Source organism: Heliconius melpomene, chromosome 20 (assembly GCF_056956725.1).
Source record: "Heliconius melpomene rosina isolate 202511_hmr_F chromosome 20, ASM5695672v1, whole genome shotgun sequence".
NCBI classification, from domain to species: domain Eukaryota; kingdom Metazoa; phylum Arthropoda; class Insecta; order Lepidoptera; family Nymphalidae; genus Heliconius; species Heliconius melpomene.
In genome coordinates, this window is record NC_140408.1 from 9,955,095 (window position 1) to 9,966,896 (window position 11,802).

Here is an 11,802-nt window from a genome sequence, read left to right on the forward strand (position 1 = left end):
GTAAAATATACGCTTTGAATAAGTTAAATTGTAAGTTAGATATATTATGTAAGTACATATCGATACCACTTACTTTATTTTCTATTAGAAAAAAATATATATACTTTACTTAATTTACTGATTGGACCGGAGGACGGAGTGTCTTGTTTACTAAGTTTATTTGGATATGCTGCTATAAGCTTAATATATATATATATATATATATATATATATATATATATATATATATATATATATATATATATATATATATATATTAAATTGTGAATTTATGAGTCATAAATTCACAAGTATTATAATTCTTTGATTTGTTTCATTTGTTTATTATAATTTTATGAACATTTTTTTTTTTAAATTACAGTATAATTACCTGAAGTAATATAGTAGAATTTTAAAGAATCGATATTATATAAATATTTATATTATTTAAATATACTTTATTGTTTACTTATATATTTCATATATTACGACAAACGTTATAAAAGTATAATTTTATGTTTCATAATGAGAAAAATTATTTTTAAAAAATATATTATATTATTAATATACGTCTACGTTATCATTCCGTCTAAAGTAAGTAAAAAAAAAATGAAATTCTTCCTTTTCCTTAAAGTAATATTTATTTGTGTGAAAATATAAATGTTAATGTCTTCTTAAATAAACTATCAGTGTTATACAGTGTGTTTTATTTAATTAAATACTGCTTAATTAATAATATTTTCATATATTTAATAAATAATAATTTAATATACTTATCTATAGGTGTAGAGCATTTCTCTTATATCTCTATAGTCATATTACCTTATACTAAAATTTAAATATAGTTATAAGCACATTTTAGCAATATTATCTATACAAAACGATTTTTTAAATTATAAAATTAATAACGCGGCAGTGTGTGCACAGAGATTATAGATTTCTATAACAACCCAAAGTGGTGCAGTGGAACCATATCTGTTTGTGCTGCTGTTTAAAAATCACAAAAAAAATCTGCAATTTCTTAAGCAAATTTAAGAAATATAATAATCGACGAAAAATACTTAAGAATGTTACTAATTATATTAATCTATATTTTAGTGTGTTAATATCAAAATTACAAATTACACCCACATCACAATATAATCTAGTGGACGAAATATTTATGCACGTAAATTTAGAGCACAATATTAATTAATAAAATTATTTTTCATTCATATTTATACTACAAAAAACCCTTTTGACCATTCTCATGAACTAAATGGCATTGGTCCCATTGGCTTCAAGCCACAGCTGTAAAATATATAATAAGAGTATAAAAATAATATCCAAATATTTTGCTAAAAAGCGAAGAGATATATCACAAAACTTACAGATTTTTCAGTGTCACTCTGTATCATGCATGTAGCAGGACAGTGATAAAACACTCTATTATTAATTATTGCCTTTAAATTGTGCATTTTTTCGTATGTGCAAAATCATTTTGTGTTATAATTATATTACTAGTTGAATCAAGTTAAAAAAATAGTCGTACCAAAGACAGCAAAAGGAAAAAAATGTATTTTTTTTCTTAAAAACATCTCTGTATTTAAATACTTCTACTACTTATTTTATTGTATAATCGACAGCAATTAAAATATATACATATGAACATACACACGTCAATGTAATAAGCACAGAGACTAAATTGATAAAATTATTTTTCTTTTTTTTTACGTATCTACCTTTTCTATTTGAAACTACAAACTTTTATCTTTTATCTTTTGGATTACGGAATCTTAAAAATTAATTATAGTTAAGTTAAGTTAGTTAAGTCTAAAGTTATAACTTAAACTTGATGATATACATCGCAAGGGTTAAGTTAAGCTTTGCACTTGACAGTGAGTGATCACTAAAAGTAGAGCCAGGAAAAAAAGTGTATTATTTAAAGCAGTTAATTTTACCAACGTATAAGATGTTGGATATATATAACATTTAAAAGTAATACGCAAGAAGTGGAATTTTCAGCACAAATAAAATAAAAGCCAACGATCAATTAAAAACGAAAGTTCATTCAGTGCAATCAGGCTTAATAAATGTTGCTATTGTAATTATTCATACTAAAAAGAATTTGACCTGAAATTAGGTAATTTAGATACTACTTTTTATCACAGGTAGCCGCTATTCTTATTTATATAGGTATGTTATACTTATTGTTATTATTATTTTAAAATAGGCTGAAAAGGCGTATGTCTAAAGATAAAATACATGTGCTTAAAAAGTTGTTTATATAGAAATAAGTAGAGTACGTAAATACTTCTATACTAATATTATAAAACTGAAGAATATGTTTGGTTAAACGCGCCAATCTCCAGAACTAGTGGATCGAATTTAGCCTTGAGTTGGATATATCATTTATAGAGGAGTGTTACATTTATATTACGTTAATATTATCTATACATGTGAGATGACCGAGGGCAAAAGATTAAAGATTATCTAAAGCAAATCGTGTTATTTTAATCTGTGACAAACTTCTGAACACATTAGGTGAGAATTGTTATATAAAAACATTATTATGTTACTTTCAAATATAACTTTAGGTTTATGATTCAAAATGTGCTTGTAAATTTTGTTGCAGCTTGCGGCGTTCATTTCTAACTGATCTGGCCATCCATATCGCTAGGATAATGCAGATAATCTGAAAATGTTAATAATCTATGTTAGTATAAAATAATGACATTTATTTTGTTGACTTTTAGGTTTTCTTTTTTATCAACTGTCAAAATAAAAAAAAAACAAACACCAACTTACCTCTAACAAAGTAAACATAACTCCAGTCGATATAAAAATCTTTCCTTTCAAACTCTTCTTTTGCCTCAGCACCTCCTCACATCCTCTCATATAATAAGACTTATCACTTAAACAAGTGGAGTGCAAGTGTCGTCGGGCGCCCCCCTCTCTCAAAGGATGTGCGCGCGCGCAGCACGATGTGGGTACGTCGCGATCTAGGATGGCGTAGTCCTGTGGACCGTCCACACCGCAACATTGGTTCTGTGGATATCGAAAATTTGGATTTTAATTTAAAATTTTATTACTTTTTGTGTGGAAGGTTTAATAAATGATTTATATTTGACTAGTGGTCCCAGCAGCTTGAGTGGACTTTGAGACGTAAAATTTATTTTTTCCCGTTTTTGAGAAACGAAATTTTGAGAAATTCTTCATTTCATAGTGCTCCTCTATACTTCCTAACCTATGTAAAAAATGTAAAATTTCAACTTTGGGATATATGCAGACATTTAGTATTTTTTGTGTATTATAACAAACAGCTTTACTTTCATCAAAATTATTTATGTACGTTTTTTATTAACATTTTATAGTATTCTAAAATATTATTACATAAATAACTATATAATTATTTGAATGTATTCCTTATAATTATACCTCAGATTGTAAATTATTCCAGAACATCTTTAAATTAGAGCCATCATCCTCCACGGTGCTGTTCTTATAAAACTGCATTCTGAGTTCACTACCGCCGCCCACCCACGCGCTGAGTATCGCCCCTCCTACACCAACTATCACTTCTACTGATACCAGGAATATTAGGAAGCAGGCGTGCTAGAAAGATAAATGAAAATAAATTAATAAGAACGCAGTTTCACGCGTTTTCCCGCATAACACGGTAGAGGGAACTTAGTGTTAAGACACTCCGACAATTTTGGCACGGTTATTCAATATAATATAAAACAAACGTCATCAATTGAAAATAATATGAATAATATTGATTATGTTTCTTTCAGTCTTTGTTAACGTTATATACTCATGTTGTTGAAACTCTATTGGACTTAGTTCTAATAAATAAATAATGAGGTCTATTAGGTACTATGTCGATATGGATCGATACAAGGGCAGCTATCATATAAGTAGTTATATATGTTAACAAGAACACGATAAGAATATTAAATTAGATATCTATAGAAAGAACACTGACGCAAAAATCAACACAAAAGTTTTTTACACGCGTAGCACGGTAGACAAAGTGGTGGAACCCAACGCAGCATTGTGTCTTGCTATTTTAAATTTTTGTTACATTTAGGAGGTTTTCCTCCAGAATTCGGCGGAAAGTGGGGAACGGAGTGTCTTAACACTAGTTTCCCTCTGCTTATCCTGCTGTGTGCGGGATACAGCGTGAAGCTGATAAAAAATAATCTGTATAATTCAGCGGAAAGTGGGGAACGCAAGTGTCTCTATAGGAGGGTTTTAATACTAGATTTCCAGGTAGAAACATACCTCCAAATAAATAAATACGAACTTACCACATATAATATTTTAATATTCTCTCGTAAAGCTCCAATACACCCCAATATAGCAGTCACTACCAGCGCTAAACCCAATGTTAGAAGAAAAGATAGGACTCCACGGGACAAGGCAGACTGTTCCGCCTGTGTTTTGCGCTCGCGCATGTTGATTACGCAAACAGCCATTAGCACTAAACCGAAGAGCTGGAAGAAAATGTATAAGGACTTAACACTATATATTTATGTATTTTTATGTAAAATCTTATATATTTGATAGGCTGACGGAAAGTATGTAAAGACTTTTTAATATTGGCTAGTGTACTTCCAGTTTGTATTAGGTTTTCAAATTTAGATATTGAATTTTATTCCGAGTGAATAGGGAACTTGGCACCCGTAAATGGCTCTCATTTCACGTTTATGTTTTTTATGGGATTCATATATTTTTTTATATTTATACTACCTTGTTGTATCTACCCTGGTATCAAACATCAAGTTTCTAGGAGGGTTAGGTTTTTTATGAATCAGTAAGTCGGTCTTTTTAAGCGTTTGAACTAAATTATTGAAATTTTATATACATAACCTAGGGAGTTTCAATAAATGTGCTAAATTCCATGCATGTAGACTAATTGGCTTCCGATTTATAAGGGGTTCAAAAGTAGTTCGATATAGTTCATGTAAAATACACTTTTTACTTAGCTGTGCACGCTGATGCGTGTTTTGATCGATGTATTTTAAAAAGCTTAAAACAAAGGAACGCTTAAATAATACTTTTTACTAAGCTTTTAATTGCAACGTTGTGCGTCGCGTGCATTAGTTCGTAGTACTAATAAGCGTTTCATCATATTCACGATATGAAAGTGGACTTTTTTTTGTTTATTTTATATACTTGTAACGTGACTCTTATTGTTAATTTAAGTAAAATTTTTAATATTTTTATTTGTTTTACGAATAAGTCTTAAATTTAAAGTTGCCAAGTAAAAAGGAAATGCGGAACCGATCAATTTATGATTTTCTTACAAAATTTATATTATTCCTGCACGCATTGGTTTCGTTAATTGACTAACAAAATTAAATAATGTTATTACATAGATATAAATTATTTTTATATTCGTTTCATTAAATTAATTTGCACTAAAGTAATTAAAAAAAGTAAATCATATAGCAATAGCAAAATATAAAAACTAACAAAAGCTCAAGAATTTGGCGAAAAGTGGGAAAAGGAAATGTCTTAATGAGAATGGAGAGTCTACCTAGTGTTACTAGGTCCCAGGTGTCCTCTGCCTACACTGTTATGTGCAGGATCCAGCATCAAGCTAACAAAAGCTTTAGACCTTAGCGTGTCGCAGTAGCACAGCGTCTGATTGTAAAGGTGGCAATTGTGAGATCGATTCCCACTTGGAGTAATGAATTATTTCCCTCGTTCTGGTAACTAGACAAAGCGTGGCGTTTTGTTCCGCCACCAATATACAATGTTTTAAAAATGGAGCCAAAAGTACAAACAGAAAAAAAGTTTAAAAAGTTTAAAAATAAAAATATGGCATCAACATACGAAGTAAAACAAAGAAACTCACAATAAAAATTATATTGAAGAGAGCGATAAAGAACTTCATACACCTAATACTTCTAGGCTTCATCTTGAATTTTAAATTGTAATTAATAATTTCTACAAAATTACTACAATTTCATGGAAAGTCCACCTTCGATGGTGCTAGGAGGGTAAATGAGCCATATCGATCATTGCATTTGACGACTCGCTTCGACCATTAGGGGTGCGATCGAGTGATAAGCGAAGCGTGTTCAGTGATTGTTTTTTATTTCTATTATTTTTAAACTTTGCATGGGGTGTTATTTTAAATGGGAAATGACGTCTTTTTACGGTTTCAACCGGTGGTAGATTTTTAACTGTGATTTTAACTTTTGTTTGGTTGCTGTTACTTTTATTTTATTTTTAGAACTATTAGAATGTTGCGTTTATTTTGTCCAAAAGTATTATCCAATATGTAATTGTTGTAGGTTTTTATAGCCTCAGTGTAGGCAGAGGGGATCTAGTGTTCGCACACTACGTTCCTGTTTAAGGCATTGAGTTGAATGGCGGGACTCACCGCCATGGTTTACCAGTGCGAGGATATGAAAATACTAAATACGGCATTCTCTCGAATAGGAATCCAACTTAAAACCGTCGCCTTTATAGACGCACGCATATGCCCTTGCGCCACAAAGGCTAGGAAGCCTAGAAAGCCTAACGGTTCATCCAAAATATTTTTCATTTTACAAAGAGTAAGAGTAACTGGAGAAATTCTGCAAAAGTTCATCTGGTGAGTTAATTGTAGCAATTGAACCATTGATATATCATGTTACTTTCTCAGCATTACCATTACGCGTCAAAGAGTACTGCAGGGTAGGCAGCTCGCAGCCTCCTAGTAGACATTCCAAGTGTATAGACACCCCGTTTTCCACCTGCCTTAAGGATTGATTTGTCTTCTGCAAAGAAAATGGAGCCAATCGTTGCACAGGAGCACGACCGTATGATTGTAAATGCGACAAGTTGTGGGTTCAATTCCCGCTCTAGTAAATTATTTTTTTTATATTTTCATTTCTTCTCACTGGTGTTGAGGCGGAGTTCCACGTTGAACTTCGCCACTCATCACGCAATGCCTCTAGAATTTGGCGGAAAGTGGGGAGTGGAATGTCTTAACACTAAGCTCGTTCTGCCTACCCTGCTATATGCGGGATACAGCGTGAAGCTGAAGGGAAAGGAGAAGAAAATGGAAATTCATTCAGTCATTCCCCGATCGGGTATCGAACCTTGGTATCGAACGGGTCTTGATATACAGTCAATGGCTGCTGCGTTATAGTGGTTTCATATTTTTGTATGTATTATGTATGAGTATACAAAAAAAAGAATAAAACTGATATTTTAAGACTATTACGCCAGATTCTTGGACTGTTACACCAACGACGTCAATACTGACGTTAAATTCTTGAATTTTTTATAATAAGAAAATCTAGAGCGTGGGAAAACAGGTGTAGCTTTTCCCCATAAATGATAAACGTCTTTGTTTCGATACTTCGGTACTATCAAATGGATATAACTCTTATTCATATAGTTTTACGATCCATTATTGTATATTAAAGTCATTATTCTAGTATTCTAGTATACCACTAGATACTAGTAGGCTTATTAAATAGTAAAGATTCAATTTAGGTTTTGAGTTATAGAAATCAATAATTTCATTTAGCTTTGTGACCAGGTAGATATGTTTTGTAGTTGCGTTATACAGCTGTTTCACGGTTATTCACGCACAGCGGGGTAGGCGGAGGGATTATAGTACAGTATAGTATAGTATAACAGATTATAGTATAATACAGGGATTATATTTTAAATTTGAATATAAATAGAAAAATAGTTTTATTTTAGAGAAAAAAAAAAGGACTCGGTAATGATTTCCGCCACTCGACGGGAAAAGTCTCGAAAATTCGACGGAAAATGGAGAATGAAAGTTTTTTAATGGATAAGAAAGTGTCTTAATACTAGAATCCCTCTGCCTACCATGCTAGGTGCGGGATACAGCATGAAACTGGACAAAATTACCAAAAAATCTTTGTCATCACCGGAATTTAGAGAGCTAGACAGAGATAACTTAGGGTTAAAAGTAAAATGCTCTTATTACTGTGGAAAAAATAATAATTCAATATATTCATAATTCATTCTCCAAGATTCTACATTAATACATTTTTACATTACGCCTACAACAAGTTAAAGGCAACACTGAATTTTTTTTTCTTCTTTTTTTTTGGCATGTAGAGGGAACCTAGTATTAAGACGCTAAATTACTGAACGCCGCGTGTTCTGCATATAATATGTAGGTACATAATACGTACATAGCACTTATAGAAACAAAAATGTTATCTGTAAACTGTAAAATATAGTATTTAAAAAGGTAAATTAAAACAACATTGTTATCTAAAATATTTATTTAAATTTATTTCTATATAAAACATTAGACTATATCAGGTGAAAAAATCTGAAAATTATTATACGACATAATGCCGAACAAGCAAACGTCAAAGACAGCAAAAAATGGCGGCAAAAAGAAGAATTCAACTCCAAAAACTATTTTGTCTTAAAAAGCTGCATTAGCTATCTTGCTATACTATTTTCATTGAAAAAAAAAATAGCTAATCAATGTTATATATCTTTTTATAAAGGCAATGTCCTGCCATGTGAATTTGACCTGCCATGAGTTGCCAAATATCCTATAATTGATATTCGGATAAGCTATACGTTTCATTCATTTGCTTTGTCTTAGACAAACTTAAGTTTCCCATCAAAGTAAACGAAAATAAAAACAATTTTTATGTGTGAACCGTTGCTCTTAACAAAAATGTACATATTATCTATAATTTTATATTTATTATTAAGTTAAGTATTTAATAATATAAGGTATTAATATTATATATTATTCGGGTGATAAATAATAATTAATTAATATCGAATAGTTTGTTTGTACATTTGTACTTCGCTCCTCACGTTGTTCGCCACCCACATGGCTAACAGCATACCTGCAGCCTGAAAAAACATTTTTATGTACTTTAAAGACATGTTTTTGTAGTTATCAATCATAAATAAAGTAAAGTATTTGGCACAGATTCTGCAAAGTGGAGTAGGTTAAGCAGGAAGGCAGACCCTGGCAATATACGCCGGGATTAATGCCAGGACGAAGACCGTACAGGGTATACCGTACTATATTTAGAACTAAAACTAATAGTTACTAAAATTTTTACCTCAAACCAGAAACTTGTTACGGCAACGCCAAGTAACCAATCCGCATCCGATTTTAATGCATAAAGTACCTCATCTTCACATCCTTCTGTATAATAGCTTGAAGATCTGACACAAGACAAAAAATACATAAAAATAGATTACAGTAAGAACAGTGTTCATTCTATTAATTAGTTAAATTTTCATTAAAATCCGTTCTGGAGTTTTTGAGATATGCATGCTATTTAGGATTCAGTTTCTAAGCTGAAAAATATGTGAGATAAATGTTTCTATCATCATGTATTGAAATTATTATTTTTTAGGTTCACGCTTTATCCTGGATATGTTGTTTGGCAGAGAGAAGGAAGCGTCAAACGCTACGGTCTCTGCATACCCTTCCTCCAGTATTGACGATACTGTGTTCTGGAAGACCAACTGAGGTCTCCATTAATTCTCTTTTAATTTTATGGCTAACCAGATATTTAACAAAGCCTTTTTCAATCTGGTTTTAAAATTTAATCTTGTGTATTACTTACTCAATGCACGCACGGTACATTTGTTGTCGCGCGAATGCAGTTCTAGCTCGATAGGCACGAGGACAACAAGATATGCTGATATGTTTCTGCATAGCTATATAATCTTCAGGGCCATTGAGGCCACAACATCCATACTGAAAAAACATTATAGATTATTTTGTAAATATATAGGCAGAGGAAACCTAGAGTAAAAACTCTCTGTTACTCATTTTTTCTAATTTTCATTTTAATTTTGTCTAATTTTCGAGGCATTATGTGTTAAGTGATTGAAATGGAAGTGGAATTTATCGCGACACGCTGTATACGATGCCAGATAAATAAAAAAAATTTGGGAAAAAGTGGGAACCTAGTGATAAGGCACTCTGTTCTTTACTACCCGCCGAATTCTTTAGGCATCGAGTGGAGGAGGAGAAAGAATTATTTTAATATACTATACTCTGATTTTAGAATTTTTCTTTGATTTTTAACCCCCAAAGGAACAATGTGCAAAGTTCATTAAACCTAACTTAAAGATGGCCACCACTTCTCGACCGTACTGTACGTACCGTAACTTGAAGGTCGTCCCATAATTTATTATGTAGAAGATCATCATCTGTTGTATTTTTGAAGAAATCCTCCCTCAACCACTCTGTCACTCTGAATTGAAGGCTGTAGCGTTGTAAGGCTACGTACACGGCTATCAACATTTGGAGTACCACCATCATCATAAGAAACGCTATGTACTAGAAGAGAAGAAATCAAAATTATAGAATTTTAACATTTTTTTTATGTACTGCCAGAATATGTTTACATTCAAGACAAGATATTCATTTCAAGATGTTATGAGATGATGCATTTTTAACTGAAAGCACGAAGGTTGTGAATTTGATTCTCATTAGGGGAAATTAATTGTATTTTTTTTATTTCCTTATTACAGCAACAAGACACTTACACGCTCTGTTTGCAGCAAAAACAACTTGTATCAAGTATAAGTACTGCACCAACTACGCAGACGTGTTATCAAAAATCTTATTAAATAGTAAAAAAATTGATTTCTAAAACCGGCATTTCTGCTACCAACCTTCCACACGTATCTATATTTATTTTATTTAAAACTAATATTACCTAAACCAAAACAACAAAACAACTTACAAAATAAAGTATTTTCACATTTTCCCTTATTGCTCCAGCCGAACCGAAAGCAGCGACAGCGATCAACAACAAACAAGCTAGTATGATGATCACATCTCCAATGTAAGTTCCACTTGCGCGCTCCTCACCATATGTCTTCACAATCCTGGTGTCCACCACCGCAAATATGAGGGTGCATAGCGCTAAAAGCTAATAAATAATAGTTATACATTGTTCTATATTATAATAGTCATTGCCAGCTACTTTTTTGATTGCACTTATATATAAAATAATTACAAGCCATTTTTTCGAGGAAAATAAATAAATTAGGTTTTCAATTAAATACAACAATGAAAACTACATTAAAATCGGTTGATCGCAAACTGGCAAAGAAAAATTTAAAAAATACTGTTTTAGGTTAATATATGCCCCCAAGAACAGATTTTCTCATATATCTCATATATACAGACAGCAATTAGTTACAATTTTATTATGTATATGACAATAGTAACTCCAAAAGAACGGATAACGCTAACATTTGAACCCTCAAAGAGGACCCTTTTAAGAGGTGCGTATTTACCTGTAGATGTTAGATATAGTATAATCTCGCTAAGTGTCTAGTTTAATAAACTCTATTTTCTCCGTTTTAAAGTGATTTTATTTTACTTACAATACAACATCCGTTCAGAACTAAGAGTAGTGTTTTAGCACAATTTCGACTGATCGCTGCGAAGTTCACAATCATGTTGTCTGAAACTACAGGGTCAACTGAATGGCACTGAATAAGCCTGTACAATTCTATAGAACGCTATGGTCAATGTACAGTACTTACAATTATAAAATGTATGTACGCAAATATATGCTATGTGATATAACTATTTAAGTGTTATATTGCTGTGGTGGCATATACGTTTTAAGTGTGTTGGCTATGAGAGAGTAACCAGGTGTTATTTTTAAAAGGTAACGTTTTAAATAATCAATAATACACCACTTACTGCATTAATACCTGCTAAGACTCACAATATGAAGTTAGTTGGGAAAAGCAATATAGTAAGAGAAATAAACTAACACCGTCTGGTTGTGTGTGCGACGGTATGTGGGTTCGATTCCCGCTCGGGGTAGTAATTATTTTTATGTTCTC

The 11,802-nt window shown here is 31.7% G+C and overlaps 2 protein-coding genes across 2 annotated transcripts; both read right to left on the minus strand.

The window, feature by feature from the left end:
• Nucleotides 1-628: 628 nt before the first annotated feature.
• Nucleotides 629-5,955, minus strand: LOC146527900 (23 kDa integral membrane protein-like). The gene is made up of 5 exons (XM_085204940.1): nucleotides 5,825-5,955; nucleotides 4,272-4,457; nucleotides 3,397-3,573; nucleotides 2,767-3,006; nucleotides 629-2,653 (listed from the first exon to the last, which is right to left on the minus strand). Exons 1-5 carry the CDS (start codon nucleotides 5,885-5,887, stop codon nucleotides 2,558-2,560), a joined length of 762 nt encoding a protein of 253 aa, XP_085061066.1. The 5' UTR covers nucleotides 5,888-5,955; the 3' UTR covers nucleotides 629-2,557.
• Nucleotides 5,956-8,247: 2,292 nt separating this feature from the next.
• LOC146527901 (23 kDa integral membrane protein-like) lies at nucleotides 8,248-11,618 on the minus strand. The gene is made up of 6 exons (XM_085205233.1): nucleotides 11,332-11,618; nucleotides 10,683-10,871; nucleotides 10,097-10,273; nucleotides 9,552-9,685; nucleotides 9,039-9,144; nucleotides 8,248-8,823 (listed from the first exon to the last, which is right to left on the minus strand). The coding sequence occupies exons 1-6, from the start codon at nucleotides 11,404-11,406 to the stop codon at nucleotides 8,740-8,742; spliced, it is 765 nt and encodes a 254-aa protein (XP_085061359.1). The 5' UTR covers nucleotides 11,407-11,618; the 3' UTR covers nucleotides 8,248-8,739.
• Nucleotides 11,619-11,802: the final 184 nt, after the last annotated feature.